At 39.6% G+C, this 27118-nt stretch overlaps 2 protein-coding genes across 2 annotated transcripts in view; one reads left to right on the top strand and one right to left on the bottom strand.

Moving 5' to 3' along the window:
- The first annotated feature begins 6465 nt into the window (after positions 1 to 6465).
- The window catches only part of Gnpnat (glucosamine 6-phosphate N-acetyltransferase), an 85906-nt gene continuing 65253 nt past the window's right edge, over positions 6466 to 27118 (top strand). Inside the window, exon 1 of the mRNA XM_069301876.1 lies at positions 6466 to 6528. Within this exon, the coding sequence (XP_069157977.1) occupies positions 6481 to 6528 (48 nt within the window). The 5' untranslated portion in view covers positions 6466 to 6480. The remainder of the gene's footprint in view (positions 6529 to 27118) is intronic.
- The window catches only part of CLS (cardiolipin synthase), a 29686-nt gene continuing 20546 nt past the window's right edge, over positions 17979 to 27118 (bottom strand). The window contains exons 3-7 of the mRNA XM_045762584.2: positions 24625 to 24762; positions 22310 to 22439; positions 20550 to 20635; positions 20091 to 20251; positions 17979 to 18242 (exon numbers count right to left, since the gene is read on the bottom strand). Coding sequence (XP_045618540.2) covers positions 18140 to 18242; positions 20091 to 20251; positions 20550 to 20635; positions 22310 to 22439; positions 24625 to 24762 — 618 coding nt within the window. The 3' untranslated portion in view covers positions 17979 to 18139. The remainder of the gene's footprint in view (positions 18243 to 20090; positions 20252 to 20549; positions 20636 to 22309; positions 22440 to 24624; positions 24763 to 27118) is intronic.

Below are 27118 nucleotides of genomic sequence, written 5' to 3'. Positions count from 1 at the left end.
TGCTGACCCTACACCAATATAATACTAGATCCCCCATAGCAGCCAACACTTATAACAAGCTCACTGGACAGGTTATTTGATGACTTCCTTGATGACTAGGCAGAAAAGAGAAGGAGCAAGAGGGTCGCCCTCTTGGACACCTTGTGATTAAATTTCATGTTCCCCGAATGACAGAGTTAGATTCTTGCTGTAACATGAGTTAACAAACGGGTAGAAGGAAAAAAACAATGAATCGCACTGAGTACTACATCCCTTTTTACCAGATTGAAAGCAATTTTGAAATCCAGTTTTATCAGGGTTTTTCTATCTGTAATGTTGGCAATGTAGGCTCTAGCTGCATGAGCAACTGCCTCACACCCTTGGGGAATGCTAAACCCGAGCTGTTTTGGCTTCAGCATGACTGCTGCTGCCTGGCTAACTGTTCTAGCAGCAGCCTTAGTGATGAGGTGCCGGAGTGAATTGTTCCACAGCATTTGGTCTGATTCCTCCATCCTTTTTCCTCAGGGCACAGAGTGAAGCGCCAAAAAAAGGGAGGCTGTATGGTCTCTGGTATTTTGCCAGCTAGGCATGTGTTGGCGAATCTAATAAGTTCCACCAGGAGGCCCTGTGCAATGTCTCCCAGTGCAGGGTTGAGCATTTGTTTGATGTGGTTGGGTCTTAGTCCTGTGAGCCCACCTGCTGATCCTGGTGGGAAGGATAAAGCTGCTTTATGCACCACGGATTCGACTGGATTAGTTATATATACTGTATAAAAGAAGGTACATTGGGTTTATGAGAGTACATAGCAGTGATGTTTTCACATTTATTGTAAAGCCACTAACACGCATAGCATTTCGGGCAGGTTCTTAATCTTACAGATAATTTTAAGTAGGTAATTTCTAGCAAAACTGAGAAATGTTAACAGGTACATTGTAAGGAAACTTGATGAAGATTAGTAGGTACATTATAGTAAAATTTGAGGTTTATCAACAGGTACATTGTAGTATAATTTGATGATTATTTCTAGGTATTATGTAGTAAAATATGTGTTCAATATAACAACCATGATATAAGATGATAGCAGTTATTGTAATGGTGAAGTTGAATGGCTTAGGCACATATATTGGGGAAGTGGGTAGCACAAGATACAGTGCGAGTTTAAGGCACTAGGTAGGAAACTATGAGGATGAAATTAAGTACTTTTTGGTTTTATTTTTGAGTAAGGCATAGGTTGGACAGCTTTTAAATTCATTAGGGAGTGAATTCCATAGACTAGGTCCCTTTATTTGCATAGATGATGATTATGGGTTCCATTACATTTGTCAAGGAAGAGTTTCAGAACAGGATTTGAATTTAAGAACAGGGTTTTATAAATCTAAATGGCACAAGAGAATGTGTAGAGTGAGTTTATGTTTAGCATGTTTAGGGATTTAAACAGGGGGACTGAGTGTTGTCTGAAAGTAGAATTTGTTATTGTTCTGATAGCAGATTTTTGCTGGGTGATGATGGGCTTGAGGTGGTTTACAGTGGTTGAACCCCAAGCACAGATACCGTATGTAAGATAGGAATAAATTAGCTCCTAGTATAATGAGAAGAGAGCAGAGTGGGGAACATAATATCTTACTTTATAAAGTATACCGACCGTTTTAGAGGCTTTCTTAGTTATGAGTTGTATATGGGTGTTGAAGTTGAGTCTCTGGTCTAAGTATAGGCCAAAGAACTTCTCATCACTTTTATTGCTGATGTTAACATTGTCTCTGAAGCTGAACTGCATTTGTTGATTTGCTTCCAAATAAGATGTAGTAGGTCTTTTTTATGTTTAGTGTTTGTTTATTGGTTGACATCAATAAGTGGACTTTTTTTTTAATTCATTGTTTACAGCATTATTTAGTGTGTGGGTTGTGGTCTGAGCAGATGAGGGTAGTATCATCAGCAAACAATATTTATCAAACATCAGCATTAACAATATAGGTTTAAGAATGTTAAAAAATATTAGACAGATCATTGACGTATAAGAAATAGAGGTCCTAGGATGCTGCTCTGTGGCAGCATCCACAGGGCAGTGTCTATGATATGTATCCCGTCATATGTGGAATGTGGTGCTTCTGCGAGTTTTCCTGTTTTGTCCTGCTCTGTGGGCGATTAGCTTCAAGGAGCCGATGGGGCTCCCCCACAGAAAACCAGCGATGAATGTAATGAAATGCCAGTTTCTGGACGAGGCGCTGGAGACTCCCTGACACTCTCCCTCACTCCCTCTGGCCGGCAGTTGTACATCATTCCAGAACTGACCTGGCGGCCCAGCTGACCCGAGCCGGCTTCCTCCTTCCCCAAACGAGGTGGGTGCAGCCTATTAGCAGGGGAGGGGGGGGGTTCAGGTTAATGAAGTTTTTGTCGTTTGTTAACATTAATTTTTAAAAGCAGAGTTCTTTTGATACTTTGCGAGTATTTTTTTTATTTATATATACAAGTGTTCTTACATTCTTGTAAAGCCACTCGCATGCAAAGCATTTCGGGCAGGTCCTTAATCTTGATTTTCCCTGGAATACGATCCGCCAAATTGTTTAACCACCAGGTACCCATTCACTGCTGGGTGAACAGAGGCTACAGTTAAAGACTGACACCTATTCAAACTTCCTAAGCCAGGATATGAACCCAGGCCAAATCGCTTGCGAAGTGCCCGGCGAGTGTTTTACCTCTGCACCATAAGGACTGCTAAACCATGCAGTGGTTTGTTTTGATTTACCTACCATTCTGGGTGCCTTCCATGGCCGATGGCAAGATGATAAACTTTAAATGTGAAGTGTTCATGGGCCATTGCTATCTGCGCCTCTGAAGGGGCCAGGTTTTGGGTTATGGTCCTCGTTAGGCAACAAGAATTGTGACTGATGACTTCTAAGTAGTATGGTACTTAATCAGTATGTTCTTCAGGGAGCCGATAGGGTTCCCCAGAAGAAACATGGAGTAGGCCAGATGGTTCGGGTCAGAAGGTAACATTAGTGCCTATGAACAGAAGCAGGTGAATATGAAGCTGGGGATCAACAAATAAAAGTATCTGGGTCATGTAGGTGAATCAAACAAAACTAAATCTAGCAAAATGACATCTGCTACTACCTTGGATCACTTATAGACTAACATAACAGCTCCCTTTGCATCTGGTATAATCACTGACAGAACAACTGACCACTATCCTACCTTCCTCATAACAAACATTGACATAACACCACCAGAAAACAAGAAAGTTACCTTTAGGTTACACAGTCAAGCAGCAATAGACAACCTCACAAATACACTTTACAATATTAACTGGGAATGTGAATTCAATAATACACAGGATATAAATTCTTTAGCTAACCTCTTCCTTTCCAAAACTTTAAGCCTCTACAACACTCATTATCCCCTCCTTACCAAGCAAGTAACTGACAAAAGAATAAACAATCCATGGCTCACAAGTGGCATATTCAAAGCAATCAACAAGTAACATGAATATAAAAAAAACTTAGGATTGGCCTAGTTACAAAGGAAGTAGCTAAGAGGTACTCATCAATGCTTACCAGTATAATAAAAGCAAAACTTTCCTATTATGGGAGTAGATTCAAAGAAGCAAAAGGCAACATGAAAAGCACATGGAAAACCATCTCTAACATCCTAGGAGCTAAACAATACTTACATAACCAGATAAACATTTCCAAGGATGGTTATACACCTGCAACTGAATTTAATAGCTTCTTTTCATCAGTTGGTACTAACCTTGCCAGAAAAATCCCACAGATTCAGACACATGTTAACATATCTCTCAGGCAGCTATCCAAACTCTCTTCTCCTTTCACCAGTCAACCCAACAGATGTTGTGTCCATCATTCACACACTAAAAACCAAAGCTGGGAACATTAGTGAAATACCATCCAGGGTATACAAGAGTGCCTCCCATGCCCTTGTGCTACCCATAGCTCTGCTGTTCAACAAATCTCTAGTGTCACACCTTCCCCGATATCCTTAAAAAAAACACGAGTGATGCCAGTTCATAAAGGAGGCAATCAAGCAGACAAACAATTACAGACCAATATCAAACCTACCCATATTATCAAAAATATTTGAAAAATTGTTTACAAACAACTTTATGCCAACATAAAATTCGATATACTTGGCCCCTGTCAGTTTGCTTCTGCTCCCAAAAAAGAGTACCAATGATGCAATTATTAGTCTGATTGAAATAGTCTACTCAGCCCTTGACAAAAATGAGTTTCTGATTGCACTCTTCATTAACCTGAAAAAAGTAATACTCACAATTACCTCTTACTTAAACTCCACCATTATGGAATCCAAGGCCTTGCCCTGAACTATATATACGATCCTATCTTCGTGACAGACACCAATATGTAGCCATCCATGATATAACCTCTCCCATTCTAACCGTAGGAGTGCCACAGGGCAGCATCCTAGGACCTCTCCTATTTCTTATATACATCAATGATCTTCCTAATGTCTCTAACATTCTTAAACCTATATTATTTATTTATTTATTTATTTATATATATACAAGAAGGTACATTGGGATTGTGAGGATACATAGCATAGTAATTACATTCTTGTAAAGCCACTAGTACGCGAGCGTTTCGAGCAGGTCCTTAATCTGAGAAAATTTCAAGTAGGTTCTTTTAATTTCAAGTAGTAGGTTTCAAACTAGCAAAATTTATAAAAATGATAACAGGTACATAGCAAGAAAAAAATGAGAGAAATTTGTAGGTATATTAAAGCACATATATTTGCTGATGATACTACCCTCATCTACTCAGACCCCAACCCACATATATTAAATAATGTTGTAAATAATGAATTTAAAAAAGTTCACTTATGATGTTAACATCAGCAATAAAAATGATGGAAAGTTCCTTGGCCTATTCCTAGACAAGAGACTCAACTTCAGCACCCACATACAACACATAACTAAGAAAGTCTCTAAAACAGTTGGTATACTATACTCTCTTAAATCAGATATTATGTACCTAACTCTGCTTTCCTTTCACTATGCTATGCACTAATCTATCCCTATCTTAATTAGGGTATCTGTGCATGGGGTTCAACCACTGCAAACCACCTCATGTCCATCATCACCCAACAAAAATCTGCTATCAGAACAATAACAAACTTTGCTTTCAGACAACACTCAGCCCCCTTGTTTAAATCCCTAAACATGCTAAACATAAACTGACTTCACACATTCTCTTGTACCATCTACATTTACAAAATCCTGTTCTTAAATGCAGACCATGTTCTGAAACTCTTCCTGGACACATGTAATAGAACCCATAATCACCACACCAGAAATAAATATTTCTTTGATACAGTATCCCCATAGTCAAATGTAATCTGTATAAACACTCCATGCAAATAAAGGGGCCTCGTCTATGGAACTCACTCCCTAACGAATTGAAAAATTGTCCAACTCTTGCCTTATTAAAAAAAAAAAAAGTACCTAATTTCATCTGCATAGTTTCCTACCTAGTGCTTTAAACTCGCACTGTATCTTGTGCTACCCAATTCCCCAGTACTGTGTTTGAAGCTAAGCTATATAACTTTACCATTGTAATCATTGCTATCATCTTGTATATAAGGGGTTAAGGGGATAACCCTCAAATTTACTTTAATGTACCTACTAATCCTGTCAATTGACCAGACCACACACTAGAAGGTGAAGGGACGACAACGTTTCGGTCCGTCCTGGACCATTCTCAAGTCGATCTTGAGAATGGTCCAGGACGGACCGAAACGTCGTCGTCCCTTCACCTTCTAGTGTGTGGTCTGGTCAACTTACTTTAGCCACGTTATTGTGACTCATCGCCTGCATAATCCTGTCAAATTTCTTATAAATTTCTTATGCAAAAAGGGTGCATAAGTTTTATACCTTCCTACAATGCATCTTTATACTTTCTTTCAATGTATTTTTTATATTTTCTTACAATGTACCTGTAAACATTTTCTACTTTTGCTAATTTCTTAAAATTACTCGTTAGGTTAAGGACCTGCCCGAAATGCTATGCATGCTAGTGGCTCTACAAGAATGTATAACTTCAATGCTCTGTACTCTCATAAACCCAATATATATCTTCTTGTATATAAATAAATAAATAAATAAATAAATAAATAAATAAATAAATAAATAAATAAGATGGAACCAAGTGCAATGCCACGGCTTCCCTTGAATAGCCATAAGGCCTACACTGCTGTCATTACGGGCATTGAGGGGATTGTAGTCAATGGCGAGTTGTACACAATAGGAGACCACCACCACATTAATGGCAGTTGTGGAGAAATAGTCATCGTAGGAGACAACCGAGTAGAGCCAGCAAGAGCTGTGAGACCATCAGGAAGCTCTCCTCCAAGGTACAGCAGATCCTCCAGAGGGCATAAATCTTGGGCCTGGCTGCCTATCACAGTGTCTTACAGAAGGCTGTATCCTGGGCCCCATGTAAGCGAGGCAGCTGAGAAGTTGCAGTTCGCCTGATGCCCAGTCTGGACACACAATCTATCCACACATCTCAGCCCTTTAAGGTGAGTGATCCAGTGACCCAAACAAGAAGTCTATTAAAGTGGGTATACTTGGTTGCATTTAGCCCGGCCTGGGGGCCAGGCTCGGGCATGGTACCCTTAAGGGTATTACGAGGCAGAATGGTGCTGTTGTATATTATTTGTTGGAATGTGGTAGCACGGTATTAGTTTTCTGTCATGTTATGCAATGTGTATAACACACTGAATGGGTGGGAGTAGTTTTTACCACCCTCAGTGTTTGTTACATTAGTGGTGCAATATTTTCTTTGGCATCCTTACACGTAAGGGGCATAACTGGCCGACCTCTCAAAGTGTTCCAAAGAGAACGCGACAAGCACCTTCACAAGATATCCGATCAACCAGGCTGCGACTCGTACGTCAGGCTATGAGCTGCCGCATTGAACAACCCGATTGATCAGACCAGCAACCATGTGACCTGGTCAGAGACTGAGCCATGGGGACATTGATCTTTGAAATCTCCAAAATGCAATGAACAGGTATGTAGGTAGGTTGATATGCTCAGTGCCTCTTCACATGATAAAAGTAAAAAATTGGATAATAGTAATAATTTATATAAACTAAATGAGCAACATATAATGCACTCGTCTAAACCTTAAAACACAAGGATGTGAACAATCTGAGTACATAAAAGCACACATTATTAAAAGAATTTTATTTCAAAATATGTAAAATCCCCTAGAACAAATATCACTGGTTCCCCCATATCTACAGACATACAATATAAACACGTTACACAAACACCATATTAAATATTCATGACTGACTGCATATGGTAAAACTTCACATGGGGGGGACCTGCTGGAGAGGGGGGGACCTGCTGCCTGGGTAACTGCTTCTCCCCCAAATCAACCTACCCTGGCTTTGCGCCCTGGTGAGGCCACTCCAGACCAACAACCAGAGCGCAACTATATAGTCTCCTGAGACTGATGGATGCCTACTACTACATGCAGTCAGCATATGGTAAAATTTCTTACATCTGCATATGGTAAAAGTTTTACCATATGCAGTCAGTCATGAATATTTAGCTGGGGGATCTCCTAAATAATTGCAAGCACTCCAATGTCCATTGCTGGTCCACCGACAGTAGCAGGAGTGTGGCTGCCGAGGTCAGCTGTTCGTTCTGTCAGGGAGTGGTTGGGACCTCTGTTCAATGGTAATCGAATATCAGGTTGGTTCTAATAACCAAGTTTCAGTGCACGTACAAAGAGACCTCTCCCAACCCCCTCCACACCACCCCCTTATAATACCATTATTATTAAACTTAAGCTAATAACACACTTTGTATGGAATCTAACAATGTCAAAATGTGACATATTAGTAAAACTGAAGTACCTTAATATTGACATTTTCTTTACATCGGCCTGGATTACTTAGCAACTCGCCTTGGTTGCTTAGGTTTGTATGTTACAAAACAGTTACAGCATTTACTGTATTACAGAGTGGTAAATCAAGAGAATGAGCTGAAGAACATTATTGTACAATAAACTAGAGGGACCTACAAAATATACTTCTTGATACACAAAGCCCACACTGTCACAATGTATAAAATAATTAAACAAATGGTTTTCTGTATTTTTTAAATCTCTACAGTACTTTGAGTACTGTAGAGAGTACTTGAGTTTTTTGAGTATGAAATATATATATACAGTAGTTGGTGTTACTCGTCTCTTCATTTACTTCAAATTTAAATGAAGCTCCAATAAAGCGCAACCATTTCCTAAATTAAAATACAATGTCCTTAACTGTGTAGCTGCTACAACTGTTCCAAAATAATGTAAAGAATTAAATTCATTTAAAAAGTTTAATTGTATGAAAACATACTACAGAACATTAAAACGTTGTTGAGCAGCAATAACATTGTGAATTAACATACTTCAGAACATCAAAACATTGTGAATTAACATACTACAAAACATCAAAACATCATTGAGCAGCATTTATACATTGTAAAGTAAAATATTATGACATTCATCAAATGAAATTACTCACTTCATGACCAGTGCTACCTATGTCCAGTTGAACTACTGACTACATTACAGTACATCACAATGACATGCTGAAAGTTCGACACCCAGACCCATTCGCCTGGAAATAAAGGAAGTGATTTAACCTGTCCTGGACAATTACTTGATAATGGTCCAGGACATACACCAAAGCATTGTCAATGCCCATATTTCAGACATGTTGACCCCCGCCAAACACACACCGAAACTACGATGTTGGTACAACGTTCGAACAAGTTTTAACACCTCCTAAACAGTTATAACAACTAATATAGCAAATTGTAACAACGTTCTAATACGTCATAAATACGTTAAACCAAGATGTAACAACTTTATTATAAGTTGTAACAAGCAGAAAATAGAGACAGCTTCGATTTGTGGTTCCAGGGTGGGTATCTTACATTACAGTATTCCTAACTTACATTTAAACTTACAATCATTAGTACCTTTAACAATAATCATATTACAATAGTTTTTCGTAAACCTTACACACATACACACACACACACACACACACACTTGATTCAAAAGGTGACACCCCTAGGGTCAACACTTGCAGCAGAGGAGCTCCAGCATATTTCAACAATCCTAAGTATTGTAGTACAGGTTGATGGTAGTGAGTGGTGTCCCTGAGAACATAAAGGTATAGTGCTCTTGAAAAATAGGTGGATAACAGGAAAGTGCTAAGGGAAGTGAAAAATCGGATGAGAAAAAGTTGCCCTAGTGTTTACAATGCAGAGAAGAACATTCAAGATGGCCACTGGCAAGGGGAAAAACAAAACAGAGCTTGATTTTGAGGGATTCAATGAAGAAAGCATTGATATTAGCAGTCTACATAACAAGTTGGTAAATTTAGATACTATAGTGAGCTCTCATGTAGAAATAATTAGTAAACTGAAAGAAAGTAATGACCATTTGAATAGCAAAGTTTTATGTCTTGAGGGTTTAGTGAAAGACTTGCGCAAGGATAAGAATCAATTGGAAACAAATTGCAAAGCCATGGAAGAAGAAAATAAACTCTTAAAAATAGCTTTGGAAGAAGTTAAAGTAAATTTAAACATAAATGACTACAATAGGTTAGGCAAGGAAATTCAACAGGAGAAACAGCTTTTGTCAGCACAGATGGAGGAAGTTACACAGGGAATAGAACAGTGCAAGAAAGATATGCAACTCACTTATGCACAAGTGGCCAAGGAGAAGGAAAAAATAGAAGAAGCAGTAAAGGAAGTCAAACACTGCAGCAACCAAGATAAAACAAACATTAGGCTAGAAGTGAGGAAAGAATTGGCATCTAACCCGAAGTTGGTGCAAAACACAGTTGATCGGAGTAAGTCCCTGATCATTTTTGGCTGCAAAGAAAAGGCGATAACATCTAGGTCAGAAAGAGCTGTAGAAGAAGCTAAAGTAGTAGATAAAATTGTTGGCCTCGTGGAAGGTCTTACAAACAGAGAGAATGTGTGCGACTACAGGAGAATAGGCAGGTACGTAAAAGGGAAAGATCGACCTTTGAGGATCACCCTAAACGGTGCCAAACAGATGGAAGAAGTACTAAGGAATGCTAGAAAATTGCAAAGGGATGAGGATGGGAAAGGGTGGTCGTTAAGACGAGATCTTTCAAAAGAAGATAGAGAGAAGCTGAAACTGAACCTCGCCGAGGCAAAACATTTAAATGAGAGCAGGAATGAAGAAGAAATAAATTCTTTTTTCTACAAAGTGATAGGGGTAGGCAAACCAGTAAAGTGGTACATAAAGGCAAACCAACAAAATCAATAGAGAGAGGGGGAGTGAAGAATAAGGAGAGGGGGAACAAGTTCCTGAAGATTGCATACACCAACATAGATGGAGTGAGATCGAAGATACTGGAGTTAAGTGATGTAATACAGCTGCAGACACCAGACATTGTTGCACTCACGGAGACAAAACTTGAAGATGTAATTTTAAATGAGGTCATATTCCCAAGGGGCTACTCAATTTGGAGACGGGACAGAAAAATTAGGAAAGGCGGTGGCGTTGCTGTGCTGGTAAAAGAACACCTAAAGGTGAAGGAAATAATGACTGCCAATCCACAAGAAGTTGACATAATAGCACTAGAGATCTGCTATGAGGATGATAAACTAATGATGATAAATGCATATAGTCCACCGCCAAGCAGCACATGGTCAAAGGAGGAGCTAGATAGTAAACGTGAAGGTCTTATAACAATAATGAGAGAGATTATAGCGAGAGCGGATAACGATAGATCACGACTGTTGATAGTCGGTGACTTCAACTTGAAATCCATAGACTGGGAAGCATATGAAGCTAAAACAGAAGATTTTTGGACCTGTAAATTTGTAGACCTCATCCTGGAAACATTCTTGTATCAACATGTTAAACAAGCTACGAGGATGAGGGAAGGGGACGTTCCCTCCATGCTAGATTTGATATTTACCAGGAAGGAGGAAGAGATATTTGACATTCAGTACCTTCCTCCCTTGGGTAAAAGTGACCATGTCTTTTTGGGAATAAAGTATGCAATGCGTTATAAGCTGGAAGAAAATAAGGAGGTTGAAGCAGTTGAAAAACCAGACTTCAGGAGAGGACATTATGGTGACCTTAGAAATTTTTTTAGTGAGTATAATTGGACAGACTTGATGCTAGGCAAGGAAGTGAATGAGATGTATGGCAAGTTTTGTGAAATATATGATAAAGGCACAAAAAAATTTATACCAAAACAGAGATGCAGAACTAGGAAACAGGATTGGTTCAATAGAAATTGCGAGAGGGCTAGAGACCGAAAGACACAAAAATGGAATCAATACAGGAAGAGGCCGAACCCCCAAACATACCAGCGATACAAAGATGCGAGAAACAACTACACGGCAGTGAGGAGAGAGGCAGAAAGAAATTTTGAAAAAGGGATTGCGGACAAATGTAAAACAGAACCAGGTCTATTCTATAAATTCATAAACAACAAATTGCAGGTAAAGGATAATATTCAGAGGTTGAAAATGGGAAATAGATTCACGGAAGATGAAAAGGAAATGTGTGAAACACTAAACGAAAAGTTCCAAAGTGTGTTTGTACAAAATGAAATCTTTAGGGAACCAGATACAATAAGAATTCCAGAGAACAACATAGAACACATAGAGGTGTCTAGAGACGAAGTGGAAAAAATGCTCAAGGAGCTCGGTAAGAACAAAGCAGCTGGCCCAGATGGCGTTTCACCATGGGTTCTGAGAGAATGTGCATCTGAGCTCAGCATTCCACTTCACCTGATCTTTCAGGCATCCCTGTGTACAGGAATCGTAGCAGACGGGTGGAAACAGGCTAACATAGTTCCAATCTACAAAAGTGGCAGCAGGGAAGACCCCCTCAATTATAGACCTGTATCATTGACAAGTGTAATAGTGAAAGTATTGGAAAAACTAATCAAAACTAAATGGGTAGAACACCTAGAGAGAAATGATATAATATCAGACAGACAGTATGGTTTTCGATCTGGAAGATCCTGTGTATCGAATTTACTCAGTTTCTATGATCGAGCCACAGAGATATTACAGGAAAGAGATGGTTGGGTTGACTGCATCTATCTGGACCTAAAAAAGGCTTTCGACAGAGTTCCACATAAGAGGTTGTTCTGGAAACTGGAAAATATTGGAGGGGTGACAGGTAAGCTTCTATCATGGATGAAAAATTTTCTGACTGATAGAAAAATGAGGGCAGTAATCAGAGGCAATGTATCAGAATGGAGAAATGTCACAAGTGGAGTACCACAGGGTTCAGTTCTTGCACCAGTGATGTTTATTGTGTACATAAATGATCTACCAGTTGGTATACAGAATTATATGAACATGTTTGCTGATGATGCTAAGATAATAGGAAGGATAAGAAATTTAGATGACTGTCATGCCCTTCAAGAAGACCTGGACAAAATAAGTATATGGAGCACCACTTGGCAAATGGAATTTAATGTTAATAAATGTCATGTTATGGAATGTGGAATAGGAGAACATAGACCCCACACAACCTATATATTATGTGAGAAATCTTTAAAGAATTCTGATAAAGAAAGAGATCTAGGAGTGGTTCTAGATAGAAAACTATCACCTGAGGACCACATAAAGAATATTGTGCAAGGAGCCTATGCTATGCTTTCTAACTTCAGAATTGCATTTAAATACATGGATGGCGATATACTAAAGAAATTGTTCATGACTTTTGTTAGGCCAAAGCTAGAATATGCAGCTGTTGTGTGGTGCCCATATCTTAAGAAGCACATCAACAAACTGGAAAAGGTGCAAAGACATGCTACTAAGTGGCTCCCAGAACTGAAGGGCAAGAGCTACGAGGAGAGGTTAGAAGCATTAAATATGCCAAAACTAGAAGACAGAAGAAAAAGAGGTGATATGATCACTACATACAAAATAGTTACAGGAATTGATAAAATCGACAGGGAAGACTTCCTGAGACCTGGAATTTCAAGAACAAGAGGTCATAGATTTAAACTAGCTAAACACAGATGCCGAAGAAATATAAGAAAATTCACCTTCGCAAATAGAGTGGTAGACGGTTGGAACAAGTTAAGTGAGAAGGTGGTGGAGGCCAAGACCGTCAGTAGTTTCAAAGCATTATATGACAAAGAGTGCTGGGAAGACGGGACACCACGAGCGTAGCTCTCATCCTGTAACTACACTTAGGTAATTACACTCACATACACGAAGTGGGGAAAAAAGTGATGCCATTTCAGATTGTTCTGATCCCTCATATAGGATGGACAACAATGTTGTAACTCTTTCATATGACCATTGGCTTTCTTTCAGCCATATTACTACAACTTATTTTCTGTACAAGTTTATTATCTTCTAAAAGTGATCACCAAATTTTCACACATTTTCTCTTCATAATATGCATGTATTCATTATGCATAATTATAGTTATGATATTTGAAATTCTCCATATAGATTAAAAAGCTAATTTTTTTTATACAAAAATATATTCCGCCCTCCCAAGCATGCGTTCTCAATATAATATTCATATACACGGTTGCTTGGTGTCCATATCTCAAACACAAACATAAAAAAGGGTACACAAACATGCGTGAAGAGAGATGCTACTATATGGCTCGTGATCTCTTAAGCAGCCCAGCCCCCATGTTTTGGTAGTACTTATATTAACAATGAGAACCATAGTATATATTGACGTACAATGAAATTAGAAAGAAATCTGAACAATTGAGTTGGACAAACTGGAAAACTATTTTTTACTAGTGTTGCTTTGACAAACTAAACTAACCTATCCTAACCTAACAGGGAGCCGGTCGGCCGAGCGGACAGCACACTGGACTTGTGATCCTGTGGTCCCGGGTTCGATCCCGGGCGCTGGTGAGAAACAATGGGCAGAGTTTCTTTCACCCCTATGCCCCTGTTACCTAGCAGTAAAATAGGTACCTGGGTGTTAGTCAGCTGTCATGGGCTGTTTCCTGGGGGGTGGAGGCCTGGTCGAGGACCGGGCCGCGGGGACACTAAAAGCCCCGAAATCATCTCAAGATAACTTCAAGATAACCTGCCTACACACGATATCTGAGGCCTAATATAGTACATGTGTGCTATACTAGGCCTAGGAATATTTCAGTTGGTGCTTTAACTTCATTTATTTTAAAAGAATTCCTTATTAGTCAGTATACTACTATCTAAGAGCTAAGAACGTACGAATTCTAACTATTGACGACCGTCACAACAGGGACTATATAAACAGGAGGATGGGTTGGAATAGGAGCAATGAGGTACGTTGGAGGTACTAAACATGTCCAAACTTATAGACAATAGGGAGACGAGATATGACCACTACATACAAAAATTATCAAGATTTTAGATGAAATAAGTAGGAATTTTTAAAAACAAGAACAAAAGTACAAATTACAAAACCAAATCTGTCATAAAAGTGTGAAAATTCTCCTGCACAAATAGATGAAATAAGCTTATAGAAAAGATGGTGTGTACCAATGTGGGGGCCTCGTAGCCTGGTGGATAGCGCGCAGGACTCGTAATTCTGTGGCGCGGGTTCGATTCCCGCACGAGGCAGAAACAAATGGGCAAAGTTTCTTTCACCCTGAATGCCCCTGTTACCTAGCAGTAAATAGGTACCTGGGAGTTAGTCAGCTGTCACGGGCTGCTTCCTGGGGGTGGAGGCCTGGTCGAGGACCGGGCCGCGGGGACACTAAAGCCCCGAAATCATCTCAAGATAACCAATACAAAAAAAAAAACTTCAAAACTGTGTTACATAATAAGACAAGATACCACCCACAACACACTCATCCTGTATTTACTACATGTCATACGTAGCTTTTCATCCTGAAAAGCTACATGCTATATGTACCTTTTGTTCACACATTAAGTCTGTATTCAAGGAAGAATCTATTTAAAACGTTATACTGTATATATATACGATATTCTTGTATACTGTTTAACAAATGACGACCAAACGACAAACCATACAACAGAAAATGAAGAAGCGACAACATTTCGGTCCGTCGTGGACTATTACCAATTCGTGGAAGAGAGAAATAAAAGCCAGAAAGTGAGATGCAACGTGAGAAGCATTTAAGGGAAAGAAAAAGGTAAGAATAAGATGAAAGAAAAAAGTAAGAATAAGAGAAAAGGAAATAATATGAGAATCAGGTAAAGGAAATGTAAGTAAGGGGGCCTCGTAGCCTGGTGGATAGCGCGCAGGACTCGTAATTCTGTGGCGCGGGTTCGATTCCCGCACGAGGCAGAAACAAATGGGCAAAGTTTCTTTCACCCTGAATGCCCCTGTTACCTAGCAGTAAATAGGTACCTGGGAGTTAGTCAGCTGTCACGGGCTGCTTCCTGGGGGTGGAGGCCTGGTTGAGGACCGGGCCGCTGGGACACTAAAAAAAAGCCCCAAAATCATCTCAAGATCTCAAGAAGAAGGTAAAATAAACAAAATTCCTATCTTCAGCCACATTACTGAGACTCGCCAAATGCATATGGTTCCTATTGTTTAACAAAATTCACAAGAAAAATTATACTGTTAACAAATCTTATAGAATAACTTTGGAACAATGACTATACATCAACAACAATCAAAATGCATGCACCATACAAGCATTTTGCATATGTACTACCATTAAAGACAATCAACATAACTTTTGACATATTAAAGGTTACTGCCACACAGCATCTGAACCTCATGCTACAGGTACACATAGTAACACTAAAATTCACACTTCATGTGTATAGTTATTTGGCGCCTCCGTGAAGACTCGCGTGCACCAAATCTTGTAAAGGCTCGTGCACCAAATCTTGTAGAGGTTCATGTACACCAAATCTTGTAGAATGTTCCGATTTTCACAATCAGAAACTTTACTTTCCAACTTGTATCCAAGATTGACCATGTAATATATCATTTATTCAGTGTTATATTCAATATATCATTTATTCAATGTTATATTCAATATATCATTTATTCAATGTTATATGATGTAACTATATAACCTGAGCTTGTAAAAGCACCTTCATCACCTTCAGTGATTAAGTGCTTAATTGCACACTAGTTTCTTTATCAGCTATCTCACCCTGTCAGAGTAAATGAGACAGATGTATGTGAATGCATGTGTGTGTATATATGTATGTATATGTATGGGTATAAAGTATATATGGAAGCTGATCAGAATTACATTTCACCTTTGTGAATGTACATTAATGACACTATGTAAAAGACACATCAAACACTTTATGTAGGGCATACGTAAATCTGTGTATCTATGTATTTACGTATGTAGGTTAGCTTAGCATTTTAAAAGCACCGAATCACCTTCTGTGGTTGAGTGTTCAATAAACCCTTGAACTATATGTTTAACATTTCTCTAACCCTGTCCATGGAGGACAGAAGAAAATGTATATATGCTGGTTAGCATTGTAAATGTGTGGCCACGTCTGTGGTAGAAAATAATAAAAAAAAAAAAAAAAAAAAAAAAAAAAAAAGATACTGTATATCTACCAATCAGCCCTGCCACATACTATGACATATCTACTAATAAACAAACTGTCACATACTATGATAAATTTACCAACCAGCACTCTGCCACATGTACTCAATTTCCTATTGATATGACACGCCTGTTCATGTTCATTGTTCATGTTCACTCTTCATATTATTTAATGCTTGTATTCCATTTCTTTTTTTTCGTTTACGTCGCATCTTGAGAGCTGGACTTAGCCCTTTTCTGGGTCTGAATTCTAATCAATGAAATCCAAGCTACATAAAAAGGAAATTAAATTCCAGTACTGTACATGGAGTCTAAATATGCAAAATCTAGCCGAGTTTACAAGTATACAAGTGTACTCCTGTTTAGCCGAGTTTACAAGTATACAAGTGTACTCCTGTTTAGCCGAGTTTACAAGTTGCAAGTGTACTCCTTCATAATTGAAAATGATCCAAAAAGCAAACTAGAACTCAAAAATAAGCAATTGCTTGAAAACATTTGTAATCTGGAGGACAATGCAAACAATTGCTACCAGGGGCCCTGACAGCTGAGTGGATAGAGCTTGGGATTCGTAGTCCTAAGGTTCCGGGTTCGATCCCCGGTGGAGGGAGAAACAAATGGGCAGAGTTTTTTTCACCCTGATGCATCTGTTCACCTAGCAGTAAATAGGTAGCTGGGAGTTAAACAGCTGCTACGGGCTGCTTCCTGGGGATGTGTAACAAAAAGGAGGCCTGGTTGAGGACCGGGCCGCGGGGACGCTAAGCCCCGAAAGCCTTCAAGATAACCTCAAGAAGATGGCAAAATCACCAAATAGTAACACTAGCTCGCTATCAGATGGCAACCCAGGTAACCCGAGGCCCAGCTAGCCACCCAGCTTGTTCATTAGTCTGGTGCATGTCCAGGGACACCCGGCTCTACAGAGGCCTCTCTCTCTCTCTCTTTGACTTCATGTATGTGGTGTTGGCTTTCCCTGGAACAGTGTCATACGAGACTATTGCTTGCATTGCTTTATAAAGCTTCATGGGCTAGACTCATAAAGCAGTTACGCAAGTGTACTTACAAACGTGTACATCTTTCATTAATCTTTGATGGCTTTGGTTACATTTATTACAGAGTTTACAAGTATGAAAACTTCCCAATCAACTGTTGTTATTGTTATAAACAGCCTCCTGGTGCTTCGGAGCTCATTAACTGTTTTAATATTTGTAAACAAAGCCGCCAAAAATTGAGAAAAGATGTACAGGTTTGTAAGTGCTTGCGTAACTGCTTCGTGAATCTGGCCCCGGTCTCTCGGTGGGAGATGAAAATTGCACATGTATACAAGAAGAGAACAGCACTTTTTCTTACTAGAAATATAACATTTTTTATATACATCTCTAATCTCGGTGGGAATAATATATTCCAGATGCTGCTGCAGCCAAAGGTGTAAAGAAACATGTATATTAAACATGGTATATGATGTTTTTTATAGTTTTGACTAACAAAAATACAGTATGTTTACAAACCACATATAACGTGATGTAAATATGAAAATATGTATACAATTATGATGAATAGAGCGATGAACACAGTGTTGTAGCATCAGTATTCACTACTAACACACTTATTTCTCGGACGTCTCGCTCATATTACCCAAGATTTTGTAAGTGTCTCTTGAGAATATGTAACTGATGCCAGAGCTTAGAGTTGTTGCAGCTGTCAGCCACCTGAAAGGTACAAAAAACTTCCTAAAATGTCCAGAAGTATTAATCCTAATTTTCAAGAACTTTTATACATAAGGTATGTATTTTGAAAAAATTATATTTTATTTTATTAACAGTACTGCGCCCCGGGTGTGCACTCCGCGCGTATGCACAAAGTAGCCCTGGCGGTGCAGGCGAGCATGCGGGCGAGTGCTTGGTGACACTAAATGTGTATATTCGTTTCAGTTTTCTCACCTTAATTCTCGTGCTACATCGTTCGTTTTGTTATCATTGTGTTCACAATATTATTCCCTATAGAGGTATATGCATATAAGGTCCAACAGCCAAGCTTGACTCCCCACAGCAAAGTCTAAAGTCGGCAAAAGTTACCCGTGATCGCACAAAATCAGTAAAATGTGTATACTCGTTTCAGATTTCTCACCTTAATTCTCGTGCTACGTCGTTCGTTTTGGTATCAATGTGTTCGCAATTAAATTCCCTGCAGGTGTATATGCATATAATGACCAAAAGCCCAGCGTGACTCCCCTTAGCAAAGCCTAAAGTTACCCATGAACATCATCACACCCACTACCTAATGTGTATACTCGTTCAGTTTGATAACATCAATTTTCTCATTACGTCTCGTTTTGGTATCAAATTGTTTGCAATATAAAGGCGCGTATTTTAAAACTTGTCCCATAATAATAGAACAATAACTGGAATTTTTAACAAATATTTTAATTTTGTATGCTCATCATCACAAAATTATTTATATCTTTCCAGTGTTCTGACATAAATTTTTGTGTTACATCTTTTATTTTGGTATTAAATTGCTCATAATGTAAAGGTACGCACTTTAAAACTAGTCCCATAATAATAGCACAATAAGTAGAATTTTAACAAATACAGTATTTAAAAATTTTGACCAAAAAGTATTTATAATCTTTCAAGTGTTCTGACATCAAGTTTCATATTGCATCTTTCATTTTGGTATCAAATTGTGCACACTCTAAAGGTGCTTATTTTGAAACCATCCCGAAGTCGATCGGATAACAAATTAATTTTAAACAAAAAATTTTGTATTGGACGCAAGCACTGTCCAAGGCTAGGACTCGAGAGAAAAAAGTGGACACGAGCGGTGTCCAAAGCGAGCGATAGTGTTAACATTCTTACAGAAAAGATACTGTACTTAGAAGTACTGCAGATCCTTTAATTTTAATTTTCCAACAATTGAATTCCCAATACAGCACTGCATTTTGTAAATAAAATTACGTATTACAGTATTACCAATCTTCACTTCAAGCTTCAAGTCGTGATAACCACTTGATTGGGTTCTGGGAGTTCTTCTACTGCCCAAGCCTGGCCTGAGGCCAGGCTTGACTTGTGAGAGTTTGGTCCACCAGGCTGTTGCTTGGAGCGGCCCGCAGGCCCACATATACCTGGTTGATGGGGTTCTGGGAGTTCTTCTACTGCCCAAGCCCGGCCTGAGGCCAGGCTTGACTTGTGAGAGTTTGGTCCACCAGGCTGTTGCTTGGAGCGGCCCGCAGGCCCACATATACCTGCTTGATGGGGTTCTGGGAGTTGTTCTACTGCCCAAGCCCGGCCCGAGGCCAGGCTAGACTTGTGAGAGTTTGGTCCACCAGGCTGTTGCTTGGAGCGGCCCGCAGGCCCAGCCGGCCCCCGTCAACGGTGATAAGGTTCAGGATGTCATCACTTTCTTTTGACACGTGTGGTTGGGTTATATGTTTCAGCTATATTCTCCTGATTTATTCTCTGCGATTAATCTACTCTTCACAATACAAAACTAAATTACATCTGAAATCTAGTTGGTAAGAAATTTCAACTTGCAAATAATAGTGTACCTGGACTTACCAAACATATTTGAGGAGATAATGGTCGGAGAAGCAAAAGACTGGCGCTGCGAGCGAGGCGGTGATGAGACCCAGCTGCACGGCAGTGTTGAACTTACTCAACGTGGTGGGCGCCAGCCTGGCTGTAGCATGTGTGGCGTCAAAGTAGCGGGTGAGCGTTCGCTGTCAACACATTATACACATTTCACTATCAAATATGCAACTCTGCAACATGTTTAATGCCAAAATATTTTACAAATTTGTCTTCAAAGTTAAAAATAGTGATAACTCAACTTAATATTGTTAACATTTAGAATGCAACAAATTATAAATCACTGTGCAGTATAGCTGAATCTTTATTAAAAATCTGCACTAAATCATCTTAGCACAGTATTAATTGCGACTTGAACAATATAAACATTCTGGAACTGATCTAAATATGCGTTGCCTACAACGTAGCGACAAAAAGAGATGTACTAACTGGAGGGGGAAGACTCTTGTAGCGTACATATGAAGCTCCTCCAATAATTAGAACATCACGATAGATAATGAGCCCCGTCAACGGTACTTCAAATATGAGAAAAAAATACAGTCAAAACATCAAAAGCTTTAGAATAATGTCTTATGAATACCAATCACTAAATATTTATACATTTATTAATTTGGGACTTTTTTTTATTGATGAAAGCTGACTTTTTTGGGGCTTTGACAGTGATAAAAGCTGACTTTTGGGGCTTTGACAGTGATGAAAGATGTGATAAAAGCTGACTTTTGGGGCTTTGACAGTGATGAAAGATGACTTTTGGGGCTTTGACAGTGATAAAAGATGACTTTTGGGGCTTTGACAGTGATGAAAGATGTGATAAAAGTTGACTTTTGGGGCTTTGACAGTGATGAAAGATGACTTTTGGGGCTTTGACAGTGATAAAAGCTGACTTTTGGGGCTTTGACAGTGATGAAAGATGTGATAAAAGCTGACTTTTGGGGCTTTGACAGTGATGAAAGATGACTTTTGGGGCTTTGACAGTGATAAAAGATGACTTTTGGGGCTTTGACAGTGATGAAAGATGACTTTTGGGGCTTTGACAGTGATGAAAGATGTGATAAAAGCTGACTTTTGGGGCTTTGACAGTGATAAAAGATGACTTTTGGGGCTTTGTTAGTAGTAAAAGTTTAATTTTGGAGATTTGTTAGTACAGTAATAAAAGTTGAATTTGGGGGCTTTTTCAGTGATAAGAGCTGACTTTTCGGGCTCTGTCAGTGATAAAAGCCGAATTTTGGGGGCCTTTGCAGTGATAAAAGCTGACTTTTGGGGCTGTGTCAGTGATAAAAGCTTTTGAGGCTTTTTCAGTGATGAAAGTTGATTTTTTTGGCTTTCAGTGATAAAAGTTGGCTTTTAGGGTCTTTTTAGTAATAAAATGCTAGCTTTTGGAGATTTTTCCATGATAAAAGCTGGCTTTTGATTTATTTCTGTGGTAAAAGCTGGCTTTTGGGACTTTTTCTGCGATAAAAGCAGATTTCTGAGAATTTTCATGGATGAATTTTTTATCACATGGCACCAACTTAAAATAGGTAGAATTTTTACTTTTAGCACTCTAATGTATATAAAAATCTCCGACACTTCATCCCCCTCCATCCCCCCCCCGTGTGGTGAGCAGTCATACCACTCGCACCACCTGCGTACTCTCCCTCGTACACACACATGCCCACCATACCCTGTGCGGTGGGCAGCCATACCACTCACACCACCTGCGTACTTTCCCTCGTACACACACATGCCCACCATACCCTGTGTGGTGGGCAGCCATACCACTCACACCACCTTTGTACTCTCCCTCGTACACACACATGCCCACCATACCCTGTGTGGTGGGCAGCCATACCACTCGCACCACCTGCGTACTTTCCCTCGTACACACACATGCCCACCATACCCTGTGCGGTGGGCAGCCATACCACTCACTCACACCACCTGCGTACTCTCCCTCGTAAACACACACGAACACCGACATGCACACCTCCACTTTCTCCTTTAAAAATGTTAAAACTAGTGTTTTAAACCAATATATTAATACACAATATCCACAGGTTCAGCTGCTCAACATTGGAAATTTATATATATTTAATAGGTAACAAACTATTGTACAGAATACAAACACACACATTATTTAAAAACTGTAGAGCATATCACATAAATATACTTGACAGGTATAACTTAAAACAACAGTATGATGAACTTACGTGGGATGGCTCCAACATAAGTAAGAGAGAGGAACAACAGAGCTACCAAAACTTTGTCTGCCAAAGGGTCAAGAAAGCTTCCCAGATTAGAGGCTTGTCCGGGGAAAGTTCGTGCGATCCAACCGTCAAGCTACGGGTACAAAGTGTGCAATTAGATCTGCCTGCCTATTGAAAGACAGGATATGGTAATATTGGATTAAAAGTCTATTAATTTTGGATATTATCAATACTTATACAGAGAAGGAATTACAATAATTTGGGTGAAATAAAACCCATCTCATATTTATGAAATTAAATACAAGTGATGACATTTTCGTTTGCACTGGATCTTTGTCAAGTTATCACAACTTGATAAAGGTCCAGGATTGACCAAAATGTTGGCAACTCCATATCATGTGCATGGATTAGGTTATCAATGCTGAGCAATTATGAATTAGATAACTTGATCAAACTTCACCTATATAAAACTTTACTTATCATCTTTAACATCTCATATATGTGCTAGCAGCATAATTTATTGGTTCATTAACAGACAGCAAGAGCCTGTCTGCTTTAGTTCAAGTATTATGTACCCCGTACCCATCCTGTGGGCGGTAGTGGACTCCGTACTCATTCTGTGGGCGGTAGTGCACCATGTACCCATCCTGCGGGTGGTAGTGTACCCCGTACTCATCCTGCAGGCAGTAGTGCACCACCTACTTCAGTGTGAAGTAGGCACCGCCTACTGCCTGCGTGCGATGTCATGCATGAGATGTCATGCTCATTTGTTAATTTTTGTTTGGGGAGTTCTGTCCACTCGTTTGGCCTTTGGTAGCAATATTTTCACCAGAATAGAGGTTTGTTTTGGGGCGCCTATCTTTCTGGGTGCCAGACCCAGTCGATGGCAGACATAGAATGCTCCCAAGTATATGTTTTTTTTTTATAGGCCATTGCTCCTCGTGCCTCTCTGAGGGGGCCAGGTTCTGGCTCGTGGTCCCCAGTAGGCAAGAAATCTATGCACCTTGACTGATGCCAGAAAGGCATCATAGATACATATCATAATAGATATCACGATGGGATATCTATCATGACTGATGGGATAGATATCACGATGGGCTAATAGATACAGTAATACAGCTGCAGACACCAGACATTGTTGCACTCACGGAGACAAAACTTGAAGATGTTATTTTAAATGGGGTCATATTCCCAAGGGGCTACTCAATTTGGAGACAGGACAGAAAAATTAGGAAAAATTAACATATCAACATGTTAAACAAGCTACGAGGATGAGGGACGGGGACGTTATCTTGAGGTTATCTTGAGATGATTTCGGGGCTTTTAGTGTCCCCGCGGCCCGGTCCTCGACCAGGCCTCCACCCCCAGGACGCAGCCCGTGACAGCTGACTAACACCCAGGTACCTATTTTACTGCTAGGTAACAGGGGCATAGGGTGAAAGAAACTCTGTCCATTGTTTCTCGCCGGTGCCCGGGATCGAACCCGGGACCACAGGATCACAAGTCCAGCGTGCTGTCCGCTCGGCCGACCGTTCCCTCCATGCTAGATTTGATATTTACCAGGAAGGAGGAAGAGTTATTTGACATTCAGTACCTTCCTCCCTTGGGTAAAAGTGACCATATCTTTTTGGGAATAAAGTTTGCAATGCATTATAATCTGGAAGAAAATAAGGAGGTTGAAGCAGTTGAAAAACCTGACTTCAGGAGAGGACATTATGGCGATCTTAGAAATTTTTTTGGTGAGTGTAATTGGACAGACTTGTTGCTAGGCAAGGAAGTGAATGAGATGTATGTCAAGTTTTGTGAAATATATGATAAAGGTACAAAAACATTTATACCAAAACAGAGATGCAGAAATAGGAAACACCATAATTTAACACCACTAACGATTTAAACTAGATTTAGATTTAATTAGACTTAGAATTAATTAGACTTAGAATTTAATTAGACTTAGAATTTAATTAGACTTTAGAATTAGACTAGAATTAGATTTAAACTAACGAAACAAACCTGCCGGAGAAATACACGAAAATTCACTTTTGTAAATAGAATGGTAGACGGTTGGAACAAGTTAAGTAAGAAGGTGGTGGAGGCCAAAACCGTCAGTAATTTCAAAGCATTATATGACAGAGTGCTGGGAAGATGGGACACCACGAGCGTAGCTCTCATCCTGTAATTACACACAAACACACACACACACACACACATATATACATACATAAATACATACAAACTGCATTTCTAATACCATATATTGAAACATCCTTTAAATCTTTCCATAACAAAATTTGTGGCAAACGAGGTCAAAAGATTCTTACCAGGTCGGTGACGCCAGCAAACATAAAGAGGCCAAGAGCCCAGCTGTAGTTGGCGGAAATAACCAAGTGGACGAGAAGAGGGGAGAGGGCAATACGACCAACACACAGCAGGTTTGGCACTGTCCAGATGTTTTCACGCTGAAATGAAATGACCGTGTCACTCGTCCACACAATGGGAATTGAAAATTTCACGCCAGAGTCACTCGGGATTCTACAACAGATTTCTAAACATAAATATTTGTAACAAATGATACTCCCAGATCTCTCCATGTGTATAGGGAGAAGGTTGAGCCCTTTTATAATCGTGTGCAAACATGTGGCATTTTGAACCTGAGGAACAATGGTTGAAGTGTTGGGCACCTTTCCTTCTGTCCATCCTATCCCATCTCCTGGTCTTCATATCCCTTCCAAGTTCTATATACAGTACTGTACTGTATTTGTATTGACTTGGAGCTTTTCCCTGACAATTCAACCTATTCTCTTAAATAATACATAGTACGTATCTTGATGTCAAAATCCCCACTTTCAAATATGACATACTATAAATCATAGCAGATCACAAAGTTGACAAATAATTATGTTTTCTATGCACGGGTTCGTAGAGTAGGATAGGTCAGGTCAGGTCACTTTAGTACCGGTATATAATTTCTGTTACATTGTAACACCTCGAGAGGACGGGCTGGATAATTACCTTGCCTTCACTTACACACTAGTAACGCTATACAAAATGCATTATATATACAGTATCTCATTTCCCATTTCCATGGGATGGGGATACATCAGTCCAAAGAAATAATAATACTGCATATCAAAAAAATTGTTATAAATATTAAATATTAAAATATATAAAAATGTGAAGAAAAAAATTCTTTGCAAGATAAAATGTCTTATTAATTCTTCATTGTTAAGAACAAGAAGCCTGTTAGTCAAGCAAAGCCTTCCTAGTAGACTGGTGACCAAAGATGCACCACCCCACAATAATTGACTAACTCCCAGGTACCCTAGGGGCCTGAAGGCTGAGTGGACAGTGCTTCGGATTCATAGTCTTGAGGTTCAGGGTTCGATCCCCGGTGGAAGTGGAAACAAATGAGCAGTTTCTTTCACCCTGATGCCCTGTTCACCCAGCAGTAAATAGTTATCTGGGAGTTAGACAGATGCTACGGGCTGCTTCATGGGGATGTGTAACAAAAAGGAGGCCTGGTCGAGGACTGGGCCGCGGGGACACTAAGCCCCAAAATCATCTCAAGATAACCTCAAGAAGATAATGCTGTAATAATCTGTAATAATTTTCTACTAGGTGAACAGAGGCACTGGGTTAATGGAAATGTGACCTAATGTCTTGCCCTGACTGGGAATCAAACCGAGGAAAATCAGTTTTGAGTCGACTGAATTAAGCACTGAAGATGGTGATGTAATAATCTGAAGAAAGTTCCAAGACAAAGCGAAAGCAAGAAAAAGGAGTTACTCAGTTTCAAGTATTAGGAAGTAAATACATTACATATCCATTATATAATCAACCATGTTATGCCCATTTTGTTCTCACATAACAGCATGCCTAAAGTCACTGTTTTATGACTCCACTGAAGAGAGATATTGCTCTATACAATAATGCCATCATCTTCTGTAAATACAATACTGTACCTCAAGAGTTATTACCCAAAACATATTGGGGGTTCAGAAGCACGTCATGCATAGTTATATAAACACTGTGGTGCTAATACCCAAACAACTACTATAGATATATTAGACTGTTTTCAACTATCTTTTGGCCAGTATAGCGGACACTCCAAAGTACCGACCAAATAGCGGCAGGGAAAAAGTAATTCCCAGCAGGTTATATTACTGTCCAGTATGTATGTATGTATGTATGTATGTATGTATGTACGTACGTACGTACGTATGTACGTACGTACGTACTCGCCTAACTGTGCTTCTCTATGTTGAGTTCATGCAGTGTGTCTATCCTTGAGTATAAACCCCTATGAGTGCATAATGTCTTGAAGACTATAATAATGGGGTTATCTTGAGATGATTTCGGGGCTTTTTTAGTGTCCCCGCGGCCCGGTCCTCGACCAGGCCTCCACCCCCAGGAAGCAGCCCGTGACAGCTGACTAACTCCCAGGTACCTATTTACTGCTAGGTAACAGAGGCATTCAGGGTGAAAGAAACTTTGCCCATTTGTTTCTGCCTCGTGCGGGAATCGAACCCGCGGGTAGATAAAGTGTGTTTGGTGTCTTTGTGAAGGTACTGCTACTACAAGACTGATTATTATTATATAATGACCTTTAGGTACTAATCGAGGAAATTAGCCAAGGACATAAGGAAGCATTACGAGTAGAGAAACGCCAGGAAAGGTAGCAGTCCTAAGAAGCTAGAAGCTGTGGTTTTACACCACAGGTAGAGCCGAGAAGGTTAATATGTCAATGGAAATTGGTGACGTTCCAGTGACGTAATGACATATATCACAAGCCTTACGCAAGGAAGTCAGTAGAAA

Source organism: Procambarus clarkii, chromosome 46 (assembly GCF_040958095.1).
Source record: "Procambarus clarkii isolate CNS0578487 chromosome 46, FALCON_Pclarkii_2.0, whole genome shotgun sequence".
Classification (NCBI taxonomy): domain Eukaryota; kingdom Metazoa; phylum Arthropoda; class Malacostraca; order Decapoda; family Cambaridae; genus Procambarus; species Procambarus clarkii.
Note: the sequence above shows the minus strand (reverse complement) of the source record. Positions and strands in the feature narration are given on the sequence as shown.